We start from the raw sequence: 14973 nt of genomic DNA on the forward strand, positions 1-14973 counted from the left end.
TTGATGTGATGCAGTCCAGGACGTGCCACTTTCCGAAAAGAGTACGCAAACCACCCTAAAAACGCGGTAGAAATACAGAAGAAAGATTTAAGAAATGTTTGACGAAATGATGCGAGAAATGTTTAAACAAAATATCAGAGGCTCAATTATCCATCAAAGCGCGAGACCGTAATTATGAAGCACACTACAGTACCAGCAACACGCACTTGGTTGGAGAAAAAGAAAAAAAAAAACTAAACAAGCGAATGCTTCTTTGCGGACGAAACCAACCTTATGTTAGCGACCTTCTCATTCAAAGCTGAAGGTATTTTCTTTCTTATTCTCATATAGTAATTGGTAGTGATTATTGACGTAACATTTTTAAGTATTAACTTTACGTACGTCCATTATGTCATTACAGGGCTTGTTGTAGAGTACATTTGAAATGTCACTCAGTTACAGACTTCACTTGCCTGTAATCCCTGATTCAGACTCTATATATATATATATATATATATATATATATATAACTTATTTGAGCAAGCCGCTTTTCAGAGGACGATGCCTGACCCGGCCGCCATGTTGTGCTTCTGCCCTTCTCTCTCTCTGTCGTCGCAGGCTTCATCATGCTGTACATCCTGTTCATCCTAGTCGTGGTATTTGGTCGGCTGGTCTACCAGCGCATGTCCAAGGCCGACCAGGAGAAGACCCCGGTGGCCAAGGCCGGAGTGGTCGCGGAGACACCCAAGGGACTGCTTCAGAAGCTCAGGGAGGGACTGTTCCCCGCTCGCGAAGTCACAGGAAATGGTGAACAAACACCCTTTCCACCTCTGCTCGGGTGCTCGATTAAAATCACTGGCCTTCGCGAACATAATCGGCCGTCATACATACGCTCTCTAGTCCTCGGGACGCACATTAACTTTTTTAAGTCGGTTCTTATCACCGAATATACGGTATAACTCGCTTAGGAGTACGTTAGAGAACTCCGGGTGGTCCAAAATCGATGCGTAGCCTCCCCCGCTACTCGGTGCGACTCGTGGTGAGATCGTGGTATTTGGCACGTAAAACCCGGGAATACTATATATAGGCTATATATATTGACCGCCTTTCGACATTCCGACGTTCCAACATTCGACATGATCTTCTTCTATTTCGTTTTTCTATTGTATTTCCGTAGGCAGTTAGAAAGAAGTGTAAGGTCTGGAGTTTACGGAGATCGAATGGCCAGATCGTGAGCGAACGAACAGTTTGCATGTTCAGGCCGCGTGCCTTGTTCATTGCTCTTCATGAGAGGTGACACTCGGTCATGCAACCAGTTGGTCCAGCTCTCTTCCTGCCTTGTTAGACTATATACAATAATTTTGATATTTTGATACTTGGCTGAAAAGAGTTGTCACTTTGTATAGTGGCTAATAAAGGGAAAATCAAGATGCAGATACTGTATAGACGGGGAATTATACGGTTTTGTGAGAGGCGCTGCTCTGTCTAGAGTGCTAGACAGCGCAGTTAGAAGGTGCTCTGGCCCTGCAATTAAAAAAAAATGTAATTAATGCTGCGGTTTTCCCAGGCCAAAACCGCGGTCTCATTATTAGGCACGCCATTGTAGTGGGGGGCTCCGGCTTTATTTCGACCACTTGAGGATCTTTAGCGTGGCCCTCAATATAAGTACATGGGTGCGTTTTTTTCGGATCGCGATCCGAAGTCTGGATCGCGATCGAGAGTGCACTGCGTGGCACTCATATAACCTTCGTGCTCGTGGCTTCGTATGCGCTTTCTTGCTGCGTTATTTATTAGGCTTTATCTTACCAGATTTCCCAGCATTCAGCATCTTCTAAACGAAGCAAAGTAATATACGTATTCTGCGCAAGTAAAGGATCATTTTGAATCGCTTCGGACATAACGCAATGTGTTGTCGGAAACGAGTGTAACTTATAGAGTTGCAAAGTCGTTCGAAGCCATCAGAACGAAGTTCTGAGAAAAATTCCGAGCGCCCATCGTTATTACCACGCCTAGCGAACGGCCATGCTTGCAGCGCCAGAGTTCCCTGTCGTAATTTTGATAGAAAACTGTATCGTCTGTTCAGGACCTCCTAGACCAGGCGGCGCGCGCCGCTCCCGATCTCGGAGGCTACGGTCTGCTCGACGTTAAGGAGTGACCTACTTTTCTTTTTTAACATGCTGTACTGCATTCTGTCAGTGGCGCCTACTGACGTCCTTTGCATGGTTTCTCCTCCTCGTCTTTGCCCTTTGCAGTCTCTGGCGACCAGCAGAAGAAGTGCGCCATGTTCAACAAGTCCGCGCCAGAAGAGTACGACGGCGTCATCCTGCGACGTAAGCGAGAACTGCATGTCTTCCGAATCAATAATTGCGCTACTCTCGGAGGCCATTTACTGCGCAGTTAGGGAGTCGAGGGACAGTCAACGTAGCGACACGTTGGTGCTTCGCGGATTTGTCGTTTTGCGCGTTCGTTAGATCTCACTCCCCCGACCTCGACCTCTCTTATATAACATCACCTTAGCCAACCACCTCACTAAAGCGACGGGCTGGACGCCCGCCGACAGGTCACACGAAAGCGAACGCGTCCTGACAAAGACTGGCTGGTAAGAACGGTTGCGTGCGCATACGATCGAGTGTGTGCGTGTGTTGTGCGTGAGCGCGCATTTTCTTGATCGTAAGTTGAGATGGCGAATTGAATCGCCTGATACTACGCGTCAACGCCTCCTACCATAATACGTATCACGGCCCAACTCTAAATGTACTGATGTTGAAGAATGCGCAAACATCCGTGCTGCAGTCTCGGTCAGCAAACCGCATCAAGCTCTACAGTCATAAAAGAATCGTGAATAAATGTCGAGGTGGAGAGAGGAATCGGTAAGGCTTAAATCGCTCTTATATTTTATCGATATCGCCCGTTATGATCGATGGTCGCTTCTTTTCAGGACCTTCCCTCCCTTGAGCACTCTGCATATAGACCCGCCGCGAACGCGTTTACGCGTAGGACAAGCGAAGTTCGTGAACAGTTCCGCCAAGAGAAAACGAGGCAGGCCTTTTTTTAGTCCCCCTGCGTCCAGTCGAATTGAGAAAATCAGCCATCGTGTCAGAACGGTATGGCGTCGGAACCGATACACTATCGCGCGATCATCCTGTTCCGCGGTGAATGGGAAGTTGGTGCCTGTTGCTCTCTAAACGCCTTTGACAGGATTATGTTTACCTGGGCTCGTTGCTGTACATGGCTTATTCTTCAAAGGAAGCAGGACACAAGCCGAAAAGCTAAGACAAGGATAAGGGTTAATAAAGTAAGGCTGGCTATACTCGGGCATATCGGTATGACGTCTTCTTAAGTTGAATCGAAGAACGTTCATATATATATATATATATATTTGAAACATCTATTGCGTAAAGTTCGCGCAGACCTGCACTCACTCTGTGCGTGGATCGAGTCCTTAAGTCCAGGGCTCGAGGGGGTCAAAATTATTTCCAGGCCCCGGCCCACCACGGCCTCCTGCCTCATGAGATCGTAGTTCTGGCACGTGAGATCCCGTGATCTCATTAAATAAACAACTTATTAAGCACTTCCCGAGCATGGATCAGCAGGTGAGAAAAATATTAGCAGCGGAGAAACGCGACGCAACGCCACCGCCGGTCACATCACCTAAACCTTCAGAGGCTGTCGTGCGACACGTGGGACAGAACGTGCGAAAGAAACAAATAAATCCATTCCCGTTAATACGGCAGAAACAACGAAAGAAGTCAGTTCGGTTTATTAAAGGAATGATGCGCTTGAAGGCGAATATTTGTTGCCGTGATAATATTTGGGTATGTGTTTGTTGCTTCGTTGCGCAATTCCGCAGTGAACAGCGCCTGAAACCGGCCTTTCTGCGGCGATAGTACAGATGTCTATACGTATATGCCGACTCAATATATCTCTTCTCTCCTGTGGTGGGGAACCACGTCTGACGATAACGGGGGGGGGGGGGGGGTGAGGGTAGTTTCCGTGAATGACCTCGAGAAAAAAAAACCTTCTGCGGCAAACGGGCGACAGACAGGAACGTTTGTGCAAGTGATCTGACGAGACAAACGCCGAATAGGAACTGTCGGTTCCTAGAACGCAGCTCTTATGCGCCCGTTCATGCGGTGAGTGTCGGTGTCGTACCTCGTAACCGAGCGAACGAACACAACGAAGGATGAAAGCGAACGCGGAGCGCAGCGGAAGATGAAAGACGGCGACAGTGAAGAGAGCGCGAGGAGGAAAGCGCAGGAGGAGGGTATGACGAAAGCGTGAGAAGAAAACCATAGTGCCACGCAAGACGAACTCTGCGGCGACGATGGCTTCGAGGTGGCGCCAGTGTAGTGCGCGTCGTCTGTTCACAAGAGCGCTGCATGAGCGGAGGTCTGTCTGCTGTGAATCGCGCCCATGCGAGAGGCGAGACGCAGCGCGTGGGTGACGCGTGCACGCGTCACCCACGCGCTGCCTCTCGCGATTTCCCGATCAGCGAGGCAGTCGTGCCACGCTTCGCTCTGTTCGCAACGTGCCGCACGAGATAGATAGATAGATAGATATATAGATATATAGATAGATAGATAGATAGATAGATAGATAGATAGATAGATAGATAGATAGATAGATAGATAGATAGATAGATAGATAGATAGATAGATAGATAGATAGATAGATATCGGAGACTCTTCTGTTCATTCACCGGTCTTTGCCGAAGGCGAGGTCGTGTAAAGGAAAATGGTTGGCTAAAGGGCATATGCGCTCCTGCGCCCTTCGTCGCACGTTGGCTTGCGTCGCTCGTTCACCTCGATTACATCGTTTGTCAATGCCCCTTGTTATGCTGACAGCGACGTCAGGCTCTTAATTACGCTTCCTTACGCCTCTCCTTTAAGCCGTTGTCTAGAGTCTGTTGCGTAAACCTTCCTGATGCCGCACTAGCATCCACGTCGCCGTCCGCATACTCCGTTCCCGAAACCGAAATAACTGACGAAGAGCTAAAGACAAACACATTTGCTTTCGCTGCGGCTGTACTGGTTACATTACTGGTCTATTGCCGCAGCCAATGGACCTCTCTGCCGCCAAGCCCAATATAGACATGGCAGGTTAAGTCTAAATATATGTCGCCTATATCTTATCGCTGATCACATAGGTGGTCGAACGTGATCGTACTGACCTCCAGAACTTTGCGTACACAGTGATCCGCTGGCGCATAGCCGTAGGGTTGTCTTCCGTAATCGCGCTCTCCACTGCTAAGAATAGAGCTGCGGGTTCTCGCCATGAACAGCATTGCTCGATTACAATCACGTAAGTGCCTCACGTGCGCGGCTTCTCTATTTCAGGCGTTGCGATTGTGACTGACGGCGTCTGCTTTGCTTTAAGTTAGCATTGTCGCACCGGCGGTGTGTAAAGATGTTTATTTTGTGCCCGTGTTCCGATAAGAAGGGTCAACGGTTTGCTCGTACCTGTGCAGTTCGTATTTGCTTGTGCCCCGAAGCCTCGTGTGAGAGGTCGTCCAAGTCTACCCCTGTAGTGGTCACCACGTGTATACTGTGCGTCTTTTGATGCGTGCACGTATGAGGGTCAATTTTCGTGCGGTCCTCCCTTGAATAACGTGCTACGCGTTTGATCGTAAGCGCAGTCCGGATATGCGCAGTGAGTGTATGCAACTTGTTTTGTTCCAGATGTCGACGATCCGAAGTGCACCCGTGTCCCTCACGACCCCATGCAAGGTGCTGCCTCCCTTTCCCCTTTTCCCCGATGTAGGGTAGTAAAGAAGGTTTTCTCGTCTCGTCGACTCGCCTGCCTTTCCCCTTTTATCCTTCACTCTCTTATGAATAGATACGCGCGCATGGAGAAGTGTCACGTGGTCTAAGACGATCGCACTCAACAGCACGTGGTCTCAAAGAGCGCTCAGTGGCGCTTTTCGAGCGTTAGTTGTGTGAACAGGCCGACGTCCATGTTTCCTGTGTTCTCCTCTCCCTTACCCCCCGTGTATACAGGCTGGTGAACCGGACGCCGCTGTTCCTGTTGACGTCTTTCTAACCTTTTTGTACCTTCGTGCACCGTTCCCCTTTCTCTCTCTCTCGCACCGTGTCTCTGTGGGGATCCGAGTCGGTGACCGGAGTGCCGGTTTCTCCCTCTGCCCGCACAGGTTTCAGCTTCCGCGAGAGCACCTCGCACCGCCCCCGGCGACGCACCCTGTCGGGCGTCAACCTGCACCACCACCGGCGCAACTCCATCTACATCATCACCGCGGGCGAAGGAGAGCGCGAGGCACGGGTGCGCTCGCGCTCGCGCACCCGCAGCGGCAGTACCGGAGGCGGAAGGCGCAGCCGCGCCTCCAGCGTCGCCTCCACCGAGCGAGGCCGAGGACGGCGGCCGACCAAGAGTGAGAGCTTCCGCGTCGAGAGTGAGTAGCGGCAGCGCCGCACAGCTCAGCGTAGCGTAACGTAGCGTAGCGGGACGTAGTGTGACATAGCGTAGCTTGACGTAGCGTAGAGTAGCGTGACGTAGCGTAGCATACAGCTCAGAACATCACATGTGTGGCAGCGCGGCGCAGCGCGGTACAGCAGTGTCATTCCAAAGTACCGTCATATCGTGGCATGGCATGGTTTGGCTTTGGTTGGCTCGGCTATGCTACAGCAAAAGATAGCACAGGATAGCCGGCCAGTATTTGTCGTCCCAACGTAGCACAGTATAACGCGGCCACGGCATTGCACCCACTGCACTGCACAGCACGGCGTGGCATGGTAAGACTTGCTTTGGCTTGGCTAAAGGTGTGGCATTATAGCATATAGCTCAGCACTGCCTGGTGATGGGGACATCAAGACGAGCGACATACAGAAGCATAGCACGGCACAGTATGGCGCAGCATAGTATAGCGTGTAGACAATCTACGGGCAGCGTACCGTATATAGCGTAGCAAATGATAACACAAATGATAAAGCTTCTGGTTCGGGTAACCGGCTGCGTACGACTTCCTTCCATTGATGTTCAATTGCATGGCATGCTGGTAACGCTTCGCTATGTTCCGCTACATCCTCTGCTTTTTTCGCAGCCATTTGCATGCCTTTCCGCAGCTTTCGGACCCTCAACTGTCCTTAACATCCTTCGGCATGCATGCTCTGCATCTTTCGATTCGCTTTCGATAAGCTTCTGTGTCCTTCCAACATTCTTATGATTTCCCTTTAACGATTATACTATTCGTCCCATTCTTCGAATTGTTTCTGCATGCGAGCAGCAAGCTTCCGACCACCTTCGCTTGCTTTCATTTGGCGTTCTATTGCCGCATTGAAGGTCTGAATCGCTCAGACGGCGCTGTGGGGCGTCGCGTTGCCTTGTCCACGCCGTCTGGATATTCCTGTCGCTGTTCACTTTGTCAGCTCTTTGCATTGCGCGATGTCTGGCTTCGGTTGCGCGGACGGTGCATTGTGCCTGCAAACACAGCCATTTTCATGTACCTGCAACATTCTGAAGTATAGCGGATTTGACAAGTTTGCCTCTCGGATGCTGAGATGATTTTTTTTTTCAATGCGGAAGCATTATATGCCCCATTACGCGAAAATGCGGCGTCGTCCGGGACGCTACCGAGCGACGTTGCCAAAAATGGCCGACGGAGCAAAGAGTAAGAAGCACATCAAAAATGCTCTGATTGACATCAGATTTCCCGGGGAGGTTTCTGTAAACAAAGTAAATCATACTTTACTTAAAGCGCACAAGGACACAAGAAGGGAAGACCAGACAGGAACGAGCGTTTCTCCTGTCTGGCCTTCCATTCTTGTGTCCCCGTTCTTGTGCGCATTGTGTAAAACGTGAATTCTCACAAACTCACCCAAATTTCAGTTCTTGTAAAGTAAATCAATGGCTTTGAAAAGCAAATGTGGTGAATTTCGTTCTGAGTGGGAATCGAACCCACGCCACGACGGCTCCATGGCTCTGGTTGATTAAAGGCGTGCCTAGTGTGTGCGTCACGTCGAAAGATGTGGCCCAGTGCGTGCGTCACTGGGCACGTGATGGCCAGCCATCCAATGGGGAGGAGGTGGCGCCACGTCAGGAGTGTGTAAAATGCGTGTATAAAACAAAAGTCATTAATGTGCAATTGAACATCGCTTGAGCGGTCCTTCGAGTCATAAACTGCTCGCGGGCAAGCGGGCGTGTTGAGACGCTTGGCGCGTTTTGATTTGACCTGACCGAGGCGCAGTTAGAACGTGGAGGAGAGCTTGGGCGGACAAGGAATTAACGCGCAGGGGAAAAAAGAACATTTCACCAAAGAGACTATAATGCTTTCACGTTCCCACACGTACGCGGTCTTAAGCGCATCGCCGAACTTTTAAATGCGTAAGCATTTCTGTGCCTTCCCAACGAAGAAACATGTCCGTTACGTAAGAGCTATCGCTATAAGGAAACTAATGTATAAAGCAACAGTTTATATGAAGGCATTGTTGAAAGGTTCGGTGGTGGTGGAATAAAATCTAACTCTGGAACCACATGTAGAGCCGATATGCTGCATTGCAGACATCAGGCGCATTCCGATTTTGCGAAAATTTATTGCCAAACACGTTGCGTTTGGGTGGTCGCGGGATACGCCTTCCGTTGGGGCGTTCCTTTACAGACCGAAATGCCACCGATCTATGAGGGCTCATGCGCGTCACGTCGCTCAACACAGATAGATAAGCAGTCAATGACTTGATGAGGATGGTAAGGGGCGATGAGGGGCTATATGGGTCTCATCACGGTTGATAATAGTTCGACGCGGATGGATAACGTGCTAAAGAGCGATAAGGACTCACAATGTTCAGATCAATTCTGAGGTTAATAAGCATTGATAACGGTTGATAAGGGACGGATCAAGTCCGATAAGGTTGACAGGGACCGATAAAAGTTTGTAAACATCGGATGATGTCTGATAAGGTTGATAAGGATCGGATCGAGTCCGGTGAGGTTGATAACAACCGATAAGGATTGATAAGGGTCAGATCTAGTTCGATAAGGTTAATGAAGACTGCTAAGGGGGTCGATAAGCTTTATACTTGTCGGAGCAAGATTCATAACATTGATAATGACACCGGGCGGCATGGATATGAGCAAGTAGCAAAATGCTTACGCATACTTGGGAAACCCCCAGAGGAGTTTCTGCGTGTATTTTTTTCTTTTGTGTGTGTGTGTGTGTGTTCTTTTCTTTTTTTTTTTCGTGTGCGCTTAGGTCGCAAGGTCCGATATCTTAAGCATCACAGGAAGCACGATTTAAATGATATCCTGACGCTGGGCGAACCCGGTCCAACGTTGAGCTCGCGCCGGTGCCGCACATGCGGCTAAATTTCGAACGCTTACATATAGCAAGGAGTCTGTCGAGTTGCACCTCGAGCAACTTGCAATTTTTGCCACATTTCCTCCTTCAACGTGGTTCAGAAAGAGTCTGTGCACTGCCATTGTACTGCTCTTTGGTGGTTTTGCCCTCGTATACAGGATTTCCCTCGCATCTGACGCAGGGTTGAACGCCGGTTGCTCTTCCGCACGCAACCGCGCTGCAACTAGAAATTTCGCGAGAAAGCAATGGTAAACGCAGGGCAATTTGCGTAACCTGACACCGGACGTTTCCTTTATAAAGCAAGCATTTCCCTCCGACGTCGTGTCCTCCTTGTTTGCTCTTCTCTTAACCGCGCTCCCGCTCTCCGTTTCAGCGCAGCGTCTATTTGCATACGCCAAGCAACAACGTCCACGGGCAGTATTAAGTTTACGTGCAGGAGAGTGCGGTTCCTCAGCTGGAAGGGACCAGAGATATTTAGTAGTAAGTTCTTCGACGCCGATTAGGACTCCGTCGCTATAACGTCACCGTCGCCACCTGTAATCAGGGCTCCTTAATCATGTCAACAGCCAACGCATCTACTGTAGAGAGACAGTAGATTGGGCAAGCTGGTCGTATTTTCTTTTTTTTACTTTCTGCGGACCTCAACTGTGTCCCAAGAAGTCATGGATTCGACGAAGCATGCGTCGAACTGCAGGCAGTGTTTCTTCCTAAGAAGAATACTTTTTTAAATGACAAGGTCCCAGCAGGAAAGGAAGATAAATGTAACATGTGGTGTTGACAAAATTATGACAAATTGTCTAGAAAAGATATTTGTTTACCTTATCTAAGTCGTGTTCACCAGCGGTACTATGTTTGTTTTATTTTATTTTTCCTTCCTACACTTGGTGTGAGTTCGAACTATTTCTTTCGAATAAACCTTAACCTAAGACTATTGCCATTCGACTCATGCAGTGCAGCCCGACGCCGTAAGTGAATGAGCCACCTCGGCAGGCAGACGTGTTCTTCGGCGACACCAGCCTCGGCTACGCTGCACGTAATTAACAACAGGAAGTGAGGTCGTTGCATACCGGAATGTCAGTTCGTCTTGCTAGTTTTCCGCATCTGCGTTGAGTCGAGACGTTTGCACACGTGCCGACCTCGTGTATACCGCTACCCTCGTGAGGGTGCTGTTGATAAGTCGTCGACATGGAAGGAAGGTACTCGCAGAACAAACAGGGCAAACTGCTGAGCGGAGAAAGAAAGAAAGAAAGAAAGAAAGAAAGAAAGAACAGCCCGTGGCGACCTCGCTTTAACGTGCAAAATGTGCAAGATGAGGACGCTCATAATGTTCCTTCTGTGAAAGACCCTCTGGTCTAATGTGACACGTTAGTTTCAGCTTAACATTGACGAAGACATGAAGACGACAACACAATGCGCAATACCGCGTGTTGTCGCCCCCTGAACATATTCGCCCATGTCACGCTGAAGCTACAGCTGGCGTGTGGTACAATTTGCATCAACGCACGCAGCAATGGTGTTCTGCTACTGGACATTGGAGTTTGGCTTGGAGGCGAACATTTCGAGTAGTTAGCGTTTATGTGGCACTGATGAGTAAAACCTTCTAGTGAGCGCTTTCATTTCTTTTATTCGCTTTACACTTGCTTCAGGTGTTGCCATGCATAATTGTTGTCATACTTGTTGTCAGGTGGTTTCACCCTTAGTCCATCACCTTTAGTACTGAACAAAGAAATTCCGGGAAAAAGACAATCTTTGCACATTTTGCATGAACGTCGTACCTGTAATTTGGAGGCTAAATAAGTAATCTCGATGAATGAAGCGAATAAGTTAATATGGCTATCTGAAGAACAAATAAAAAGAAGCATCAAATAAAGAAGCATTAGAGAGACCAGAACATTACTTATGCAGGCGTTTACGTGTGTCGAATACTGTTGTTGTCCGCAACGTTTCCCAGAGTGTTCAAACAACCGTATAAAGCATCAAGTTCTAATTCGGCGAAACGAATAGGGTTGGGGGTCCACTAGCAGAAAGCCACAAAGGAAACCCATACGGGTTTCTCGGAAAGAAAGCCTCCTATCTTTTCTTTTTTTAAGTTAGTCGTGGTCCGGAAGTCAAACCCGGAACCAGTTCCTTTCTGGTGCTGTCGCTCGACCATCTGAGTTAACCAGGAGGTTTGGAGATAGTAGAGCGAAGTCGAATTAACCAACGACTCGAATGCAGTCTTTCTCTGATTTTACGTCACTGCAGTTTTTCAACTACCTTGAACGTACGCACCCTTAACTAGAGGCTACTCAAGCCAAACACTTAATTGAGCTTGACTGATAAAGTACTCTTCCGCGATTGACCTTAATTTGTTTGGAATAAATAAATAAATAAATAAATAAATAAATAAATATATAAATAAAGCTGCAGTTTCGCCCGAAATGCGAAGCATTGATTGCGATAGCAAATTATTAGACACCTATACGAAGTAAAGTTAGTAGCTTTATCAGCTGCATAAACTGTTGTAAACATACGCTTACTAACTGAATTAACAAACATGGTGTCACGTGCGCGCAGTCATACATGAACACATTTCACTCGATTACCGCGGACACCAGCTGTCAGAACGCAGGCGTGATGAAGAGCGCCGGCAGCGCCGAGCAAATTCCTCGTCGTTCTGCCTCTCGCTTTAATGCGAGCCTGGCGCGCGAGAGCAGAGCGCACACGAAGCCATCAGCTATCTCGGGTCGCCTAGCCTTCGAACCCAGCCGAGATTGCCTCCGAGCCGTTCTGCCGTGTCATGCGCAGGCGGAGTAGAAAAGGAAAATGCGTGCTAACCGGACGGGATCTTATCGAACTTGTACTTTGTACGGAACCTCACGGCGACGGCGACGCCGGCGATCACGGTGGAAATTCGCCTGGAGTGTCCATATACGTGCTATCGAAATAATTAATAATGCAGTTCCCAAGAGGTAAAGAAGGGCTAAACCTCCCTTCTTAAATATCGCGGGCTATCCACAAGGTAAATGTTGTTGTAACGCCATGGCTTGGATGTTAAAATATTTTACTTCACTTAATTTTCTTTCTATCTTTTCTTCTTCTTCGTTTTCAGAAGGAGTATGAAGGAGTAGTCAAAATTTTCGTTAATTTATGAATTAAGACTAGTCCTTTTATTGCGGTAGTGAACAATTATCTAGAATTGGCTGGACGGTTGCCACAAAGCCTGACGTCATAAGCAGGTGACGCGAGAATTGACAGGTGGCGTCGTCACCGGCATTCCGTTTTTACTTCGTTTTCCGGCGTGTGAGTAAGCCTTCGCTCTAAAAAAAAGTAAGCGCTAATTCGCGTTCGAGAAACGCCATCGCCCAACCTATGATTGGTCTAATATTTTCTTCCGGGCCCTTCTTATGACACCACAAGCATTGCATGACATAACCCTGCCGCCTCGCCTCCTCTGGGAGTGCAGATGGCGAACTTGCTCCACCGCTGCCGCTACCGTCACCGCCACCGTTTCTCGGGCTGGACCCTTTGACGCACGGCACCATGACGCCCATCCCGGTTCCGGCAGGCCCGGAGAGTGTGGCCGAGCTTACCGTTCCTACGCCCAAGCCCCAGTCGCAGCCACCGCCAGAGCCACAGCCAGAGTCGCAGACGCAGCTCTCACCCCTGCGCGAGTTCTGGCTGCACATACGTCCCATCGACATGGAAGAGTGGCCCAGCAAGCCCTGGCTCGTCAGGATCATCGAAATCATCAAGGTAACAATTAAAACACCCACGTCTGGACTATGAAAGGAGCCTAGTGCAAGTGTCTGTGTTAATGTCGACTACCCGGGTCATCAAAATTTAGATGCACGAGCGATTTTTTGCTTATTACTCCCGTCCGAACACGGCGGCCGCTGCCGTGTATCGACCCTGCGACCTCGTCAATAGGAACTGATCACGATGATGAGACTTCCGTGAATTAATTATTTATAAATAACAATTCATTCATTCATTCATTCATTCATTCATTCATTCATGGGACGTCGTCTCCTCGTCGGCTAGATGAACACCACTTGCGTAACTAGTTTAAGCCGCTGGCTTAGTGTTCGTTATAGCTGGCTTTCCCGCAATAAGGAGCACCAAGACAGGAAGCCAACTTCATTGATCTCGTTTGTTTTACTGCGGTCGATAGCGCGTATATCGGAAGTGCCTGCGCGGGTACGCAAGCGTAATCACGAATATATTATATCCTCGACTATGCATAAATCTCAAACCGACTTCGATAATGCCTTGAAAGCGCGCGTCTATAGCTTCGCCTTATCGCTAATTACTGACAGGATGTGTTTAGTAGCCTCGTAAATGTATAGTACCCGTCTCTTAGAGAGAACGACAGGCCCGGCACATTTGAGTGGCAAAAAATCATTGTCGTGCATGTATTTCCCCGCGTGCTGCTTCCATTAGGGTGTCGGAGAGACTACCACTGGATCGGTGCGTGTGTTGCAGCGGGCGCCACGTACGCGGGAGTTTTCGAGGAACCATGCCGTTCCACCGGCGTCAACAGCGTCCCTAACGCCTCCCGCGCGCGCTCTTGTTCGCAGGCGCCGATCTACTTCATCCTGACGGTGACGACGCCCGTGGTGGACTACGAGAACGACAAGCACAACTGGTGCCGCCTTCTCAACAGCCTGCACTGCGTGCTCAGCCCGCTCTTCATTACACTCGTCGCCACCGGTAAGAGGGCGCACCTCCCCGTGGTAGCACTGGGTACCAAAGGGACGTGCTAGAGATATCGCGAGGGTGTAATTATAGAGGTACAGACAGAAACTGTGCTAGAGGTGAGCAAGATGTCTACTAGAGGTGCAGGAGAGGTGTATTAATAGGTACCCGAGATGGTGGCTAAACAGAGAGAAAACCCACCTCTGCGTGGTAGCACTGGGTACCAAATGGACGTGCTAGAAGTATCTCGAGGGTGTAATTATAGAGGTATAGACAGAACGTGTGCTAGAGGTGAGCAAGATGTCTACTAGAGGTGCAGGAGATGTGTAATAATGGGTACCCGAGATGGTGGCTAAAGAGAGAGAAAGCTCTTGGTTTAAAAGCAGAGGGTGCACAAACGGTGTGGTAGATATGCACGAAAGTTGAATTAGAGCTGCACAGGGATTATGCGAGAGGCGAGCAAGGGGTCCAGTAGAGGTGCACAGAGGATGTGCTAAATGCGCAAGAGGGGTCTACAGAAAGGTTATGAGGATGGTGACTAGAGAGAGATACAAAGCTCTGATTGAAAAGCAGAGTGTTTAGCCAGCATGCGTATATCCGTCTGCACGCTATTATTTGCAGATAATGGGACGAAGCGAACGAGAAGACCTAGAAAAAAATGTGGGCAGAATAAATTTATACAGATACAGATAGAAAGGCGCAGGCCTGGTGGTCTTATTGGTAAAGTAAGTGCCCCATAGGCGACGACGGCAGCTAATTTTGCAATCTTGGTGGTTAATGCACGAAATATGACATTATTGATGAGAGGAAGATTATTTGAAGTTGCACGAGGATGTACTGCAGTCCCACGAGATGTGTATTAGAGGTGCATGACAGTCCCACGACAGTCCAGTGCCATCCATGGTTTATAACAACCGTACGAAGTCGAATAGAGCTTTACTAGGCTTGATTAAGAATGTATCGATTTGGGTGAGTTGGCGGGTGGGAGGTTCAGTTAAGCAACTTTATTAAGC

At 48.8% G+C, this 14973-nt stretch overlaps 1 protein-coding gene across 2 annotated transcripts in view; it reads left to right on the forward strand.

Moving 5' to 3' along the window:
• LOC126547951 (mitochondrial sodium/calcium exchanger protein-like) overlaps window positions 1-14973 on the forward strand; it is a 150363-nt gene that overhangs the window by 123738 nt on the left and 11652 nt on the right. For both annotated transcript variants that reach the window (XM_050196018.3, XM_050196025.3), the window contains exons 7-11: window positions 598-786; window positions 2232-2309; window positions 6128-6385; window positions 12729-13018; window positions 13843-13975. In XM_050196018.3, the coding sequence (XP_050051975.1) occupies window positions 598-786; window positions 2232-2309; window positions 6128-6385; window positions 12729-13018; window positions 13843-13975 (948 nt within the window). The remainder of the gene's footprint in view (window positions 1-597; window positions 787-2231; window positions 2310-6127; window positions 6386-12728; window positions 13019-13842; window positions 13976-14973) is intronic.

Source organism: Dermacentor andersoni, chromosome 3 (assembly GCF_023375885.2).
Source record: "Dermacentor andersoni chromosome 3, qqDerAnde1_hic_scaffold, whole genome shotgun sequence".
In the NCBI taxonomy this organism is placed as follows: Eukaryota; Metazoa; Arthropoda; class Arachnida; order Ixodida; family Ixodidae; genus Dermacentor; species Dermacentor andersoni.